The sequence below is a fragment of the Hyperolius riggenbachi genome, chromosome 8 (assembly GCF_040937935.1).
Source record: "Hyperolius riggenbachi isolate aHypRig1 chromosome 8, aHypRig1.pri, whole genome shotgun sequence".
Classification (NCBI taxonomy): Eukaryota; Metazoa; Chordata; class Amphibia; order Anura; family Hyperoliidae; genus Hyperolius; species Hyperolius riggenbachi.
The window spans coordinates 17,575,484-17,592,803 of NC_090653.1; the positions used below are offsets into that span (position 1 = coordinate 17,575,484).

At 44.6% G+C, this 17,320-nt stretch overlaps 1 protein-coding gene across 5 annotated transcripts in view; it reads right to left on the reverse strand.

Annotated features, from left to right (window-relative positions):
• DACH2 (dachshund family transcription factor 2) overlaps window positions 1-17,320 on the reverse strand; it is a 535,913-nt gene that overhangs the window by 268,959 nt on the left and 249,634 nt on the right. For 2 of the 5 annotated variants that reach the window (XM_068250013.1, XM_068250011.1), the window contains exon 3: window positions 12,845-12,949. The exons of 2 other annotated variants lie outside the window; for them this stretch is intronic. In XM_068250013.1, coding sequence (XP_068106114.1) covers window positions 12,845-12,949 — 105 coding nt within the window. The remainder of the gene's footprint in view (window positions 1-12,844; window positions 12,950-17,320) is intronic. One more of the 5 variants, XM_068250012.1, reaches the window with a different exon arrangement.

The following is a 17,320-nucleotide window of genomic DNA, read 5'->3' on the forward strand; positions in this document are numbered from 1 at the left end:
TATTTCTTAGCTGTGCTACACATACAAATCATAATATCATTTTTTTTCGCTTTAGTGTCTCTTTAAGCAGCTAGTACTTTAGCAAATTGATGATTGGGTCTCTATTTTATAATTTTATTTTAGGATATGCACTTTATTCCTTCTAGGTGCTTTAATATTTTGTGATAATATAATTTATATATGTACTATTTTGCAATTTGATTCTAGAGGGGAGATATTTATATTGTTGTTCTTGTATGTATTGATTACTTTCTACCGCCATGCCCAATCACCTGTTAGGTGATTTTATTTATATGTGTGTTAGTCCTTTAAAGTGGACCTTAGCTCTTGCACAGGACAGAAGGAAAAAAGAGAAATGCACCCTGTATGTATTTATAGAGTTTAGCCTGTCTAATTCCCCCTCATCTGTGACTAATCACAAGTTGTAATTTGATCTGCCTATGGCAGATAAGCTCATTTGAAAGCACAGGTTGTTAAAATGTCTTCTTCCATGAAAGCAGGAAGTAGACAATGCAAGTTTATGTCAGGATTTGTATCAGCTATAACAAAGAAATGTTTTGGTTTTTTTTGTTTAAAAGGTTATATGGTGAGCATATGTTGTGTATCTCTTAGAGCAGAGAGGACATTCTGAGTTCAGGTCCGCTTTATTAAAGCCCGATACTCATTTTGCTCCCAGTTTGGTGTGGTTGTAAAATTTTCTACAATTCCGAATTCAAAAACACTAATAAAGGAAAACGGAATGAAAAGAAAGTACAGTTCAAAAAACTACAAGCGTAATCTAAAGCCTCTCCTGCTCTGACTCTCAGGTGCGGTTTTTGCTCAATCAGTCGTTCGTGGTTAACCTATTCGGGGAGCGCGGCGTGGCCAGGACTCGGATGAATCGTAGGAAAGACGTGGCGTTTATGCGCCGGCTCGTGGGAGGGAAAGCGGCCCATGCCCCTGCGGAGATAATCTAATAGCAGAGCGGGTAGCGGTGATTACCGTTTCATGTACACCAGCCATTCGCACCAGCGGTTGTCCTGATTTTGCGACCTGCGCTTGTCACAGCTCTGGGATTAACAAGTGTTTAACCGACTACCTATTGGGAGACGTCAAGAAATTGTTTAATGAAATAACTCGCCTTTCATTTCTGCAAGCACCGGGTGCGGTTTAGCTTTCTCTAACGTCTGTGCACCAACTTCCATATATATCAGGGACGGGTGGTCACCAAACGTGCACATTCAGTGTGTAGAACTGACCATGTGTCCCCTTCTACCACTCCTTCTGTTTCCTGCCTTCCAAGAGGCCGAGGTGTCCCACTATTCCAATGTCTTCCAAGAGGCTGAGGTGTCCCACTATTCCAGTGTCTTCCAAGAGGCTGAGGTGTCCCACTATTCCAGTGTCTTCCAAGAGGCTGAGGTGTCCCACTATTCCAGTGTCTTCCAAGAGGCTGAGGTGTCCCACTATTCCAATGTCTTCCAAGAGGCTGAGGTGTCCCACTATTCCAGTGTCTTCCAAGAGGCTGAGATGTCCCACTATTCCAGTGTCTTCCAAGAGGCTGAGGTGTACCACTATTCCAGTGTCTTCCAAGAGGCTGAGATGTCCCACTATTCCAATGTCTTCCAAGAGGCTGAGGTGTACCACTATTCCAATGTCTTCCAAGAGGCTGAGGTGTCCCACTATTCCAGTGTCTTCCAAGAGGCTGAGATGTACCACTATTCCAATGTCTTCCAAGAGGCTGAGGTGTCCCACTATTCCAGTGTCTTCCAAGATTCTGAGGTGTCCCACTATGCAGATGCCTTCCAGGAGGATGAAGAACACAACTATCAGATTTGTTCCACAGTTTCTAAATGGTTGGTGTGTATGAACGTCAAATTCCTTCAATGGTTTTCAAGGAGTTTCGAGTCGACACCCAGTTCTCAAATGTCTTCCAAAAGTATGACGTGCCCAATAGTCTCAACATCGTATCCGGGAGATACACGGATAGCTGCTATGCGGATTTCACCCAGATACCTGTGCACGGTGGGCGGGGTCAAGCTTACCTGTCTGACGTCTTCTTCGGTCCGTCCCTTGGCGCCTCCCACGATGCGTTCCATGCGGCGGTCACGTGACTACAAATACTTCCTCCTTCCGGGTTGAAGGAGGAAGTGTTTGTAGTCACGTGATGCGCGTGGACCGCATCGCGGAAGGCGCCAGGGATGGACGAAGAAGGCGTCAGACAGGTAAGCTTGACACCTCCGCCCAGGTTTACTGGGAGATATCCAGAAAGCAACTATTCGGATTTGAGCAGCCCTACCAACCATCAGAAGTCTCCCATGACTTTAAAGAGATTTTGCGGTCCAACTGTCAAATGGCTTCCAACAGACTGATCTGCTGCAAGCTTGCAGAGGATCAGCAGGGATACCAGGAGGAACTGGTATTGCTTAAAAGGAAATAAATATGGCAGCCTTCATATCCCTTTCACTTCTGTTGTCCTTTAAGGTTAGCCATCAGAAAGATTATATAATATTAAGAGAGGTCAGGGTAGGGTGTCAGAAAGGAGATATACTTAAAGAGACACTGAAGCGAAAAAAAAAATGATGATATTATGATTTGTATGTGTAGCACAGCTAAGAAATAAAACATTAAGATCAGATACATCAGTGTAATTGTTTCCAGTACAGGAAGAGTTGAGAAACTCCAGCTGTTATCTCTATGCAAACAAGCCATTAAGCTCTCTGACTAACTTATGCTGGGAATACACGGTTCGTTTTTGCCTTCGTTTAAACCTTCGTTTCGATTGTGCCTTTTGTCCTTTTCGATCCCGAAATAATCGGTCATACGGTTAATATCACCACCCACGGTTTCGTTTTTTTTTTCGATTCTGATGGTTTCGTTTTTCCAATGATCGAAGGCTGCAAAGAAACGAAACGAAAATCCCTTTTTACAGGGACGGACTAACATAAACGAACATATAATCGATCTGAACAGCCATCAAGCCTACCAATGGCTCGATTAGATGGATAAAGAGAGATAATATCAAACATGTTCGATCACTAGTCGTTCGTTTTTGGGGTCTATTAATCGAAACTATAATGAGATTATGACTATTTTCACATACGTTTTCCACACTCGATTCGTTTACCGAACGAATCGAAGGTTTAAACGAAGGCAAAAACGAACCGTGTATTCCCAGCATTAGTCGTGGAGAGGGCTGTTATCTGACTTTTATTATCTCAACTGTTCCTGGACTATTTACTTTTCCTCTGCTAGAGGAGAGGTCATTACTTCACAGACTGCTCTGAAAGACTCATTTTGAATGCTGAGTGTTGTGTAATCTGCACATATTATAGAATGATGCAATCTTAGAAAAAACACTATATACCTGAAAATAAAAGTATGAGAATATTTTCTTTGCTGCTAATCTTCTAGTAATTATTCATAGTACACAAACAATTCACTATATCATATTTTTTTTTTCGCTTCAGTGTCTCTTTAAGGGCTATAGGTTGGGAATGGGGGATAATTAAAAATAATGGAAATAGGGATTTTATCTATTATGGAGAGAATAAGTGATGGTGAATAAAAATGGCAGAAGTTCTGTCAAAAATAGTATCACATAGATGAATAGACAACTGCATGTCGTACCAAAAATAAACGGTGCCCCCTATTGTAGTTTGTATGTTATCCCCGTGTTTGCAGATGGATGTGGGAGGTTTCCTCCCACTTCCTAAAAACATACAGATAAGTTAATCGGCTTCCCCCTAAATTGGCCCTAGACTATGATACATAAACTACACGATACAGATACGGTATACAACTGATAGGAACTAGATTGTGAGCCCCTCTGAGGGACAGTGAGTGACAAGACAATGTAAGTTAATTGGCTTCCCCCTATATTGGCCGTAGACTAAAGGCGCATACACACGCGGTATTTAAGCAAACGACGAGTCCGTCAGACTTTCCCACGGGGCAGTCGTTCTGCCGACAGTAGGATGTGAGTACAGGCTGTCGGTTTTGCGTCTGATCCACTCAGCTTATCAGTCTGCTGACAGCCTGTACTCACGCCCTACTGTCGGCAGAGCGACGCCCCCCACGGGAGGGTCTAAAGGATCCGTCCTTTTCCTGAAATACGGCGTGTGCTACGCGCCTTTAGATTGTGAGCCCCTTTGAGGGACAGTGAGTGATAAGACAAAATACTCTGTACAACGCTGCTTTATATGTCGGCGCTACTGTATATATAAATACTTAAATAAAATGAAAAAAAAAGGGAAGCTGCCAGTAATTAGAGATGTGGCGAACATCTCTGAATCCCTGGGGGGTTTACTACTTCCGGGTCGCTCTGACCCGGAGTAGTACGCCTGCGCTGCCCGGGGGAGCACGTCCTAGATCGCGCTCCTGCTGCCGGACACAACGACGTAACGCCCATGCGCAGAGAGTGCACGGCAACAGGAGCGCGATCTAGGACCTGCTCCGCCGGGCAGCGTAAGCGTACTACACTGGGTCAGAGCGACCCGGAAGTAGTAAACCCCCCAGAGATGTTCGCCCGGCAAACTGTTCGCCACATCTCTACCAGTAATGATTAAAGAAAACCTGAACTGAAAATTAAAAGTCAAAATAAGCATACACAAGTCATACTTACCTTCCGTGTAGTCTACTCCTCAGTGCCTTTCTCCTCTCCTGCGTCCTGTTTGTTTACTGTGATCAAGGGAATTTTCCGTCCTCCATTTTGGCCATTACCCATAATCAGCTTTCTGGTCAGCACACAGTTAGGCCTGGTGCACACCAAAAACCGCTAGCAGATCCGCAAAATACTAGCAGAGATTTTGAAATACTTTTTCTTATTTTTCTGTAGCGTTTCAGCTAGCGTTTTGCGGTTTTGTGTAGCGGTTTTGGTGTAGTAGATTTCATGTATTGTTACAGTAAGAGCCCGTTTCCACTATAGCGTTGCGGAATCGCCGGCGAATCACCGCAGGCAAATCGCATGCGGGTGCGATTCCGCATGCGTTTTTTGCCGCGATTTCGCATGCGATTTCGCATAGGTAAGGCTGTATGCGAATTTAACCATGTCACTGCCTGTGTAAATTAACATTGATACCTATGTGAAATCGCATGCGAAATCGCGGCAAAAAACGCATGGGGAAAACGCATGCGATTTCCCTATTAAATACATTGCGTGCGATTCGCCTGCATTCCACACGCAGGCGAATTCTGAGGGCCCTACCATGCAGATTTTTTCTGCACAGAAAAACGTGCGGGGAAACGCACAAGTGGAAACAGTCCCATCCACTTGTACTGACTGTGCGAATCCGCATGCGGGCAACGCATGCGGATTCGCGATAGTGGAAACGGGCCCTAAAGCTGTTACTGAACAGCTACTGTAACAAAAAACCCCTGGCAAACCGCTCTGAAGTGCCGTTTTTCAGAGCGGTTTGCGTTTTTCCTATACTTAACATTGAGACAGAAACGCATCCGCAATCCAAAATCTGCAGCAGCCCGGGAGTATGCGTTTCTGCAAAACGCCTTCCGCTCTGGTGTGCACCAGCCCATTGAAATACATTACCCAAGCGGATCCGCACCCGCAAGCGGATCGCAAACCGCAGCCGAAACGCTCTGGTGTGCACTAGGCCTTAAACTGTAACATTGCCCACTTGAGCCATAGGGAAAAATGGACATTACCTGGTACATCAGTTTTCCTCTCAGCTATAACTGACAGCAACTGATATTTTACTGACAGCAACTGATATATTTCAGATCTGACAAAATGTTGTCAGAACTGGAAGGGATTATTGTCAGAAGAAAATGGTGAGCTTCTGAGAGGAACTGATGGCAAGGTAACTATGTAATGTTCATTTAAAGTTACCTTATGTGTTTATTTTAAATATTTTTACTCAGTACAGGTTCTCTTTAAGGACCAGTAGGTCAGAAACATGTCAGCTAGTGATATGTGTTGACTCTTTTGGATACGCTTATAAATAAAGATATTGGATTTTAGGAGTATCGTGCGGACTCCCTTCGTTCCAAGTGTTTTCTAGGATTGGCTGTCCCGGTCCGGCACTGCCCTGCGTAGAGTGAGCGGTTTTCTACCTTCTTTTCCATACCAGTAATACAATTATATGAGTTAATTCTCAGGCAACGCAATTTTGGTTGGCTATTGTATAGACGATTTGAATTTCCGAATCTAACTTAAAGTGAACCTCCAGACTAAAAATCGACTCAGCAGCACTGAAAAGGCTTGGTGTTTCTTTAACAGTTTCACAGCATCAGAACTTTGTTTCTTTTATCCAAGCCTCATTTTTAGCTGCACAGAAGAAAACTGCCCGGGCATTTTTCCCGATGCTGTGCAAAGCATGATGAGATTTCTGATGTTGTTCTTCTCGTTCTGCTGTTTTGGTGCAATTTTTTCCCTTAATTTTGGATTTGAGATTTGAAGCCTAGCACACACAGCTGGGAGGGGTGACCAGGACACAGGACAGCTGGAACTGTGTCTCCTGCTCCCTGTCACCTCCTGTGAACCAAAAAGATGGCTGCTCCCATTAAATCACAAACATTTGCCTTTTCTTTTCAAACAGGTTTGGTAAGAGATTATTTTACCCATTTTAATTAACATAACCAATGTACAGTGGGTTGCAAAAGTATTCGACCCCCTTGAAGTTTTCCACATTTTGTCACATTACTGGCACAAACATGCATCAATTTTATTGGAATTCCACGTGAAAGACCAATACAAAGTGGTGTACATGTGAGAAGTGGATCGAAAATCATACATCATTCCAAACATTTTTTACAAATCAATAACTGCAAAGTGGGGTGTGCGTAATTATTCAGCCCCCTGAGTCAATACTTTGTAGAACCACCTTTTGCTGCAGTTACAGCTGCCAGTCTTTTAGGGTATGTCTCTACCAGCTTTGCACATCTAGAGACTGAAATCCTTGCCCATTCTTCTTTGCAAAACAGCTCCAGCTCAGTCAGATTAGATGGACAGAGTTTGTGAACAGCAGTTTTCAGATCTTGTCACAGATTCTCGATTGGATTTAGATCTGGACTTTGACTGGGCCATTCTAACACATGGATATGTTTTGTTTTAAACCATTCTATTGTTGCCCTGGCTTTATGTTTAGGGTCATTGTCCTGCTGGAAGGTGAACCTCTGCCCCAGTCTCAAGTCTTTTGCAGTCTCCAAGAGGTTTTCTTCCAAGTTTGCCCTGTATTTGGCTCCATCCATCTTCCCATCAACTCTGACCAGCTTCCCTGTCCCTGCTGAAGAGATGCACTCCCCGAGCATGATGCTGCCACCACCACATTTGACAGTGGGGATAGTTTGTTCAGAGTGATGTGCATTGTTACTTTTCTGCCACACATAGCATTTGCATTTTGGCCAAAATGTTCCATTTGGTCTCATCTGACCAGAGCACCTTCTTCCACATGTTTGGTGTGTCCCCCACATGGCTTGTGGCAAACTGCAAACGGGACTTCTTATGCTTTCTGTTAACAATGTCTTTCTTCTTGCCACTCTTCCATAAAGGCCAACTTTGTACAGTGCATGACTAATAGTTGTCCTATGGACAGATTCCCCCACCTGAGCTGTAGATCTCTGCAGCTCGTCCAGAGTCACCATGGGCCTCTTGACTGCATTTCTGATCAGCGCTCTCCTTGTTCGGCCTGTGAGTTTAGGTGGATGGCCTTGTCTTGGTAGGTTTACAGTTGTGCCAAACTCCTTCCATTTCTGAATGATCGCTTGAACAGTGCTCCGTGGGATGTTCAAGGCTTTGGAAATCTTTTTGTAGCCTAAGCCTGTTTTAAATTTCTCAATAACTTGATCCCTGACCTGTCTTGTGTGGTCTTTGGACTTCACGGTGTTGTTGCTCCCAATATTCTCTTAGACAACCTCTGAGGCCCTCACAGAGCAGCTGTATTTGTACTGACATTAGATTACACACAGGTGCACTCTATTTAGTCATTAGCACTCATCAGGCAATGTCTGTAGGCAACTGACTGCACTCAGATCAAAGGGGGCCGAATAATTATGCACACCCCACTTTGCAGTTATTGATTTGTAAAAAATGTTTGGAATCATGTATGATTTTCGTTCCACTTCTCACGTGTACACCACTTTGTGTTGGTCTTTCATGTGGAATTCCAATAAAATTGATTCATGTTTGTGGCAGTAATGTGACAAAACATGGGAAACTTCAAGGGGGCCGAATACTTTTGCAACCCACTGTAATTTAACGACAGTATGTTTGTTTAGGCTGAAGTTCCCCTTTAAGCCCCAAAAATGGTCCATAGAGTCTATATAGAGGATTATTGTATTCCTTACAAGACGGATCGCGTGTCAGGTTGGGGGAGCCGCGTGGGAAAACCGGAGCATCTGCTGGCCGAAGACACTTATTTTACGCATCTCAACAAAACGTATTTAGTGCTGGAGAGAATTACAATGGATAATTCAATCAGCGCCAATAATTATGTTCAATTCAGCATCTGCACACCGTGCCAATTGTGTTTCCTCATCAGTTCTGGGGAGTGTGACGTCTGTCTGCCTCCAAGAAGTATTCTAGTCTAACTCTGGGCACGGATATTACCCTCGGCACGGGCGAAACATGGCGACGGAACTCGCTTTATAGACGTCAACTAAAAAACGGCCGATTCACCGATGCAACACAAAGACTTACCAAAACCGGCAATGCGTGGACAGGTAAGCAGTCCGTGATTCAGAGTAGCCCTCAAAACCTAATTAAAATGGTTTGCACCTTCATCAGGGGATATATGTTCCCCTGACGAAGCCCCACCCCCTCAAAACCAACATCAAAAAACATTTGTAAAGCGCTTTTCTCCCATAGGATTCAAAGCGCATAAGCATGGCTCAGACCATCATGGTACAGAGGAAGAATTTTATAAGTCCGGAAATGCCAGGCTAAACAGGTGGCTTTTCAGTCTGGATTTCAATAACTCCAGGGATGGGGCTGACTTTCCTGGGTGTGGTAGGGAGTTCCAAAGGGTAGGGGCAGCATGACAAAGCTTTGGCTCCAAAGGTTTTGAGGTGCACTCTGGGAGTGATTAAGTTTATGGATCCTGCTGATCTGAGATTGTGAGAGGTGTGGTGCAGCTTCAGCAAGTCCTTCATGTATCCAGGGCCCAGATTGTGCAGGGATTTGCATGTCAACAGTCCAATCTTGAAGACTATTCTCCATTCTACAGGTAGCCAGTGCAGTGAGTGAAGGATCGGTGTAATGTGACAGTGGCGAGGCTGGTTTGTTAGCAATCTGGCAGCAGCATTCTGTACTAGCTGCAGGCGACGCAGGTCCTTGTTTGGGGAGGCCAGCATAAAGGGCATTGCAGTAATCCAGCCGTGATGTGATGAAGGCGTGAACTAGGGCTGGAAGACCCTCTGGGGCAGTGATCTGCAAACTTGGCTTTCCAGCTGTAAAGGAACTACAAGACCCACAATGCATTGCAGGAGTCTGACAGCCACAGACGGTGGTGCTGGCGTAGGCAGGGGGAGGCAAAATCGCCCACATAATATTTATATAATGAGGTGCAGCGGCACAGCATAGTGCTGTAGGAGATCAAAGTGTCTGACTTAAAAGACAACTGAAGTGAGAAATATATGGAGGCAGCCATATTTATTTACTTCTATACAATACCAGTTGCCTGGCTGTCCTGCTGATCTATTAGGATGCAGTAGTGTCTGAATAGCACCAGAAACAAGCATGCAGCTAATCTTGTCAGATCTGACAATGTCAGAAACACCTGATCTGCTGCATGCTTGTTCAGGGGTTATGGCTAAAAGTATTAGAGGTAGAGGATTAGCAGGACTGCCAGGCAACTGGTATTGCTTAAAAGGAAATAAATATGTCAGCCTTCATATACCTCTCACTACAGTTGTCCTTTAAAGAGAATCTGTATTGTTAAAATCGCTCAAAAGTAAACATACCAGTGCGTTAGGGGACATCTCCTATTACCCTCTGTCACAATTTCGCCGCTCCTCGCCGCATTAAAAGTGGTTAAAAACAGTTTTAAAAAGTTTGTTTGTAAACAAACAAAATGGCCACCAAAACAGGAAGTAGGTTGATGTACAGTATGTCCACACATAGAAAATACATCCATACACAAGCAGGCTGTATACAGCCTTCCTTTTGAATCTCAAGAGATCATTGTGTGTTTCTTTCCCCTGCATCTCTCATGCACTGAAGTTTCAGGCTGCTCTTTTCTTCCTGCAAACAGCTTTGCCCTTGTCTGTAATTCCTCAGTATGTGAAAGCCCAGCCAGCTCAGAGGATGATTTATCCAGCTTGTAAAAGATAAGAGAGAAGAGAAAAGCTGCTCTAATCTAAATAATACACAGGCAGTGTGCATAGAGGGGCCTGGAAGGGGGAGTTCATAGCAGAACCACAACACTGAAGAACTTGGCAGCCTTCCAGACACAGGCTGACAAGTCTGACAGGGGAAAGATACATTGATTTATTACAGAGACTGTTATAGTAGAAAGTGCTGCAGTTAGCCAGAACACATTAGAATAGCTTTTGGAACTTGTAGGATGATAAAAAACAGGATGCAATTTTTGTTACGGAGTCTCTTTAAGGTACCCAAAAACGGTAAAAATTTTTCTTCAGATTCAATCTTTCAATGCACTTTTTATGATTGAATTGTAGGATTGTATAGAAAACTGCACTGTGTGTGGTACAAAAAGATGTGAAACGATTATTTGGTCGATTTGGAAAAGGAAAAAAAAAAAAATCAATCTGAAAGTTAGGTTTTATAATCAAATCAGAATGTAAAACCTTCTTTAAAGGAAACCTGTAACTAAAAAAAGTTCCCCTGGGGGGTTCTCACCTAAGGTGGGGGGAAGCCTCCGGATCCTATTGAGGCTTCCCCCATCCTCCTCGGTCCCACGGGGGTCTCGCTGTGCCCCTCCGAATAGCGGGGATGTAAATATTTACCTCCCCGACTCCAGCGCAGGCGCAGTATCTGCTCTCCGCTCGGAGATGGGCGTAAATAGCCGGTCGCTGTCGGGCCGCTCTACTGCGCAGGCACAAGTCTCCTGCACCTGCATAGTAGAGCGGACCCGACGGAGATCGGCTATTTCCACCTATCTCAGTGCTGAGAGCCGCAACAGCGCCACCTGCTGGAGCCAGGGAAGGTAAATATATCAATCCTTGTCAGGCTTGTCAGGCAGGGGAGGATTGCGGGACGCTTCGGGGGAGCCAGCGCTGGACTGCCTGCAGCTACAGGGGAGGGGGAAGCCTCATCGGACCCTGATTATTCCCCCTCCTGAGGTCAGTACCCCCCAGGGGATGTTTTTTTTTTCTCTTTAAATTATTCCGTTAATGGGAACAATTGATAATTGCCTTCCGACTAGTTTCAATCATTAAAATAGCATTGAAAGATCGAATCTGAAGGAAAAACTGTACCGTCAATGGGCACCTCAAGTCCGATAACATCCGACGGTGGGCGCGGCCAGTGGCAGTCATACTGCTCCTCATTGGACACAGTCCGACATCGGGACCGGGGGAGAACAGTCCACAGTGGATCAGAAAGGGTTAATTCACAAAGACTCTAGTGCGGCAGCGACTTTCTCAATCTCCTGTAAAACACTCCTAGAACACGATATCGCTGTGACCGTTTATTGCGCGGCCTGCCCCTATCAGTCGCCGGATTAGTCCGAATAAGCATATTAAATGAGAGAAGAGGCCGTTGAGAGCGGGAGTAAATTGTGCAGTAAGTGAAGGCTTGACTTATAGCGAGTGGCAGTCGCGTCGCGCCCCGCGGCGTTCCCTTCCGTCTGCCGCTCGATAATTTGACTGATTCACTTGAGTGGTCAGAAAAGGACATTTTTTTTTTCTTACTCCGGCTGATTTCAAAGTAATCAACTCACCTGCTGGAGAAATCGCCGGGGCCAAGTCGATGGCACTCCGCCGCACGGCGGTGAGAGGATGGAGAGGTACGCCGCGGTATTAGACTCGCAGACACGCCGCTCCCCCACACCTCCCCCTTTATTCAAGTGCCATTTAGCCTTCTGAGGTGGTTTTTAGAGGTCTCTGAAAACGATCATTATGTGGGAGATAATGACAGCGAACATCAAGACGTTTGCCGCGGCGCCGCGCTCTTCTTCGGCTCCATATCTCCGCCAGCGAAGCTCTATCAGGGCTCCGGCGTTATCTCTCATTTTTACAGTCATAATCCGCAATTGTTCCGGAGATGTATTTCATATTGCGGGATAATCCCCGCTTATACTGTCATTCAGGAGTCGATCGGCGGGCAGCGGCGGCAGTTAGATGGGATAAAGGCCGTATATGGACTCCGCTAAACAATATTTTCAGCTATTTACGCTCCCACTCAATTACTGCAGTTCGAAAATATCTTAAGGAGGAGCTCTGAGGGTGGAAACAAGATGGCTGCCATAATCACACAGCTATGATCTGCTATCTATAAATTGGGTCCAAAGGTGTGCCCAAATTTCAGCCATTTTTTTGCGATTTCTGGAACCTCTATCCTCTGCCCCTGCCTTGCAGAGCATCCATTGGCGTATACTAGTAGAGTAACACATGGTTACATGCTTGGGCCATTTCTCCTAAATCTTCTTTGGTTGTCTAAATGAAGGTAGTCATGCACTAGGTAACTTTTGTCTGGTGTGGAAATCTGTTACCTACATGGCAAGTGCAACGGTAGGAACCCTCTAAATTTCAAACAGGTTTGCTTGTTCTAATCTCTAGACTCACTCCCCTCCAGCCAACTCCATTGCATATCCCCCACTGAAACATACCTATAAAGTGGCTCATGGTTACATGCTTGGGCCATTTCTCCTTGGTTGACAACTTCTTGCATGTTATTAATAAGGCTAGACATGCACTAATAAATGTTTGTCTGGTGTAGTAGTCTGTTACCTACATGTCAGGTGCAAAGGTTGGATCCCTTCGAATTTCAGCCATGCTTGTTGGTTGCGATCTCTGGACTCACTCCCTTCCAGCCAGCTGCCTTGCAGAACACCCACTGCTGGAACATACCAATACATTGGCTCATGGTTATATGCTTGGGCCATTTCTCTACAGTTGATAACTTATCACACAATACCAATATAGCTAGACATGCACTACTTGGTGTCTGCCTGTTGTAGCAAGTGACACACATTTTTATAAAAAAAATCAGTTGGAGAATATAAATCACTTACAACCACCTAGCACCCATTGATTTCTAACAGATATTGGGAAAAATTAGGAAATATTGGTTGGAAAGGGGCCAACTTTTTCAAGAAATGTAACCATTGGTCATGCAGCACTGTTGCCCATTTGTCTCCCTGTCTCTCCCCCCCCCCCCCCCCCCCAAGATCGATGGTCATAAGAACAGCCCTACCAAATAAATACTCCATAAATAAGACAACTGGACGTCAATCAAAAGGCCCTTCGTTTTTTGGGAGGGTTTTTCATAGATTTTTGTGGGATTTCTAAAAACATCCAAGGTGAAAAACTGCTAAGATAAACATTTGCATCTATCCTCCTCCTCCAAAAATGACTTTTTAAGATATTCTACAGCTTTATTTTACTTTTAAATCTAGTTTTTAAGTTTTTACGGTTTCATTGTCTGCTCAATGACACATTCATGGAGGTTTGCCAGATCTAAAATGTATGAACTATGGGCCATTTTTGTCTCTTTTCTGCCCTCAGAAGCCATTTACTGACAGGAAAGTGTTTTATGGCAGTAATTCCTTATCAGTGAGGGTTAAGGTGGTCATACACTTATAGATGTGCAGCAGATTCGTCATCAGATACCTCTAGGTATGAATATTGCATTGCCCATTCCACCACCAATGGGCGGTAGGGAAGAGGTTACTACTGTTACAAATAGATGAGCAAAAATACCAAACAGTAACTCAAATGATGTACGGAATACATAGGCTGAGACAAGTGTTTTATACGATCAGGAAGACAGCCTGATAATTGCTCTATATACTATAGGTTTCAATAGGTGGCAATTCAGTATTGGAATTTGTGTGCAATAAAACGTACATTTTTGGACACATGGAAACGGGCCTGTAGGCTGTAATTTCCGTTACCCTATAATGTGTTCCCTGTATTCTTTATACCAGCCAGAGATAAAATTCACACAATAGTGAAGAGACTCCCTAGAAGTCTGCGCAAACCTGCAGCATTAATAGGGGAGGTAACTGTGCTCATTATTTTAATTAAACATGAATTAATTACAGCGCCAGACTCACACGCCACAATAGATAATTTGTATGCCCTTTTACCTCCCTCCCCGCCCCCACAGCTGATTACACACACTACGAATAGGGCCTCATCGCCTTCCTCATATACATGGCGTGACCAAGGAGATTTACTTACGTATACAAGAGTTAAAGGACACCTGAAGTGAGAGGGATATGGAGGCTGCCATACTCATTTCTTTTAAACCAGGGGCGGGCAAACCTTTTTGACTCGAGTGCCATATGGGGTTCTCAAGTTTTACCAAGGGGCCGAACCAGAATAGGAGTGAGTGCTTGCATGAAAAATGGGTGTGGTCATGCGTGGATGTGGGCGGAGCTAACTGTATTGCAACAGTGTAATGCAAAGTCAGTGGGCCCACGTTTTCTTCCAAAACACATTTAGGCAAAGTGACCCTAAAAGTAATTAGACAATGTCACCCCAACCCACAAACAGCAAATGGCAGCAGCCCGACCTCTTCGGCACCAAACAGGCCCAGGGACAGCAGGCAGATCCCCTCAAACAGCAAGACACATAATGTGGCTGGGTATATCCCCAAAAATACACATAATGTGGCAGTGTATCCCCTAAATTACACATAATGTGGCAGCATCTATATCTATATATAAAATTGTGTGTGTGTGTGTGTGTGTGTGTGTGTGTGTGTGTGTGTGTGTGTGTGTGTGTGTGTGTGTGTGTGTGTGTGTGTGTGTGTGTGTGTGTGTGTGTGTGTGTGTGTGTGTGTGTGTGTGTGTGTGTGTGTGTGTGTGTGTGTGTGTGTGTGTGTGTGTGTGTGTGTGTGGATCACGTGAAAACGGCTTGATCGATTTGAACGAAACTTGGTACACAGATCCCTTACTACCTGGGATGATATGTTCTGGGGGTCTCGGGTCCCCCCTGCACACCTGGGCGGAGCTACAGACAGCAAATCAGATTTCATCCATTCAAGTCAATGGAAAACATGTAAAAGGCTGCCATTCTCACAGTAATCAAGCCAGAGTCCCCACACATGGCACAGTTGGTCACTTGGTGACCGAGGTTACAAATCCAGGAAAAGTGGGTGGAGCATAAAACAGCCAATCAAATTTCAGCCATTCATTTTAAATGGGAAACTGTAAACTGCAGCCATTCTTACACTGTTAATCGCAGGGTTCTCAAACTTGCCACAGTTGGTCACTGGGTGAATGCGATTAAGATTCAAGAAAATGGGTGGAGCCTACAACAGCCAATCAAAATTCACCTATTGATTTTCAAGGGGAATATTTAAACTGCAGCCATTCTTACACTGTTAATGGCAGAGGCTTCAAACTTGCTACAGTCGGTCATTAAGTGACTGAGATTCAAATTCACTAAAGGGGCGGGGCCACAAACAGCCAATCAGATTTCTTTGCAGGATAAACTGCTTCCAATCACACAATTTTGATGCCAGTAACCCGAAAACTCACAAGCTTGGTCATTGAGTGACTGTGTGTCAAGGTTACAAAAAGTGGGTGGATTCAAAAACAGATTTCCCTGGGAAAATGTAAACTGCAGCCATTCTTCACTGTGAATGACTCACACTTTGCACAATTGGTCGCTGGGTGACTGGGATTAATATTCAGTAAAGTGGGTGGAGCCTAAAACAGCCAATCAAAATTCACCTGTTGATTTCCAACGGGAATATTTACATTGCTGCCATTCTTACACTGTTAATAGCAGATGCCCCAAACCTGGTACAGTTGGTCACTGAGTGACTGGGGTTCAAATTCAGAAAGGGGGCAGAGCCACAATTAGCCAATTAGATTTGATTAATTTCAATGAGAACATACAAATTGATACTAAGGACCCCAAAGCTCAAACTTGGGAATTGAGGGACGGTATGACAAGGTCAGAAAAATTGGGCGGAGCCAAAAACTGGAAACATTTGGCGCCTGCATAGTAGTATTGCACAGGTGGAGAGCGCTCCTGGCAACAAGACCATGATGGAGCGTGTGCATGGTCAGGCCGCACATACACAGTATGCGGCGACTGACATATCTACATGGACGGCTAAAAGAGAATTGAGATAGCTCAGAAGAATAGCAAGCGAGCCAGCGACCTGAAGGGGGCTGCAGGAAGCCCCAGGCACGTATATATTTTTCCTCTCAGGTAAGGCAGCATATTTTCCTCCACCCCACTAATATAGTGCCCCCTAGTGTCCGTGGTGGCACCTGAAGAGAAAAAAAGGACTACTCCCCTGGCAGGAAACTCCTCACGGCCACCAGCGTTGGTCTCAGATCTGAATCTCCCGTGCCATCATGGCAGAGCAGGGCTACAGGAAAATGGTGGCCGGAGCCCAGCACTGCAAACACAAATAGACTCCAGTTCTGGGCTTCGGACGCCATTTTCTCATAGCCCTTCTGCCACAGACACCTGCAGCCTGGATCAGGTCAGTTCCGGAGAGTGAACGGGTGTGGTGTCCGTTGGACGCTGCAAGCCAGTTCACCTACTGGGGGAAGCACACAATCCAGCCTTGCATCAGCGGGCCAGATGAAATGGAAGCAGTTTGCCCACCCCGTATTAGACTAGGACTATGGCAGGATTAGATTGTGATCTCCTCTGAGGACAGTCAGTGACATGACTATGTACTCTGTAATGTGCTGCATAAAATGTCAGTGCTATATAAATACATAATATTAATATGGTAGGACATTAGACTGACTATGGTAGTATTAGAGTGTGAGCTCCTCTGAGGACAGTCAGTGACATGACTATGTACTCTGTAAAGTGTTGCAGAAGATGTCAGTGCTATATAAATACATAATAATATGGTTGGACATTAGACCATGTCCTCAGAGGAGCTCACAATCTAATCCTGCTATAGTCATAGTCTAATGTCCTACCATATTATTAATTTGTATTTATACAGCACTGACATCTTCTGCAGCACATTACAGAGTACATAGTCATGTCACTGACTGTCCTCAGAGGAGCTCACAATCTAATCCTGCCATAGTCAGTCAGTGACATGACTATGCACTCTGTAAAGTGCTGCAGAAGATGTCAGTGCTGTATAAATACATAATAATAATAATATGGTAGGACATTAGACTATGACTATGGCAGGATTAGATTGTGAGCTCCTCTGAGGACAGTCAGTGGCATGACTATGTAAAGTGCTGCAGAAGATGTCAGTGCTGTATAAATA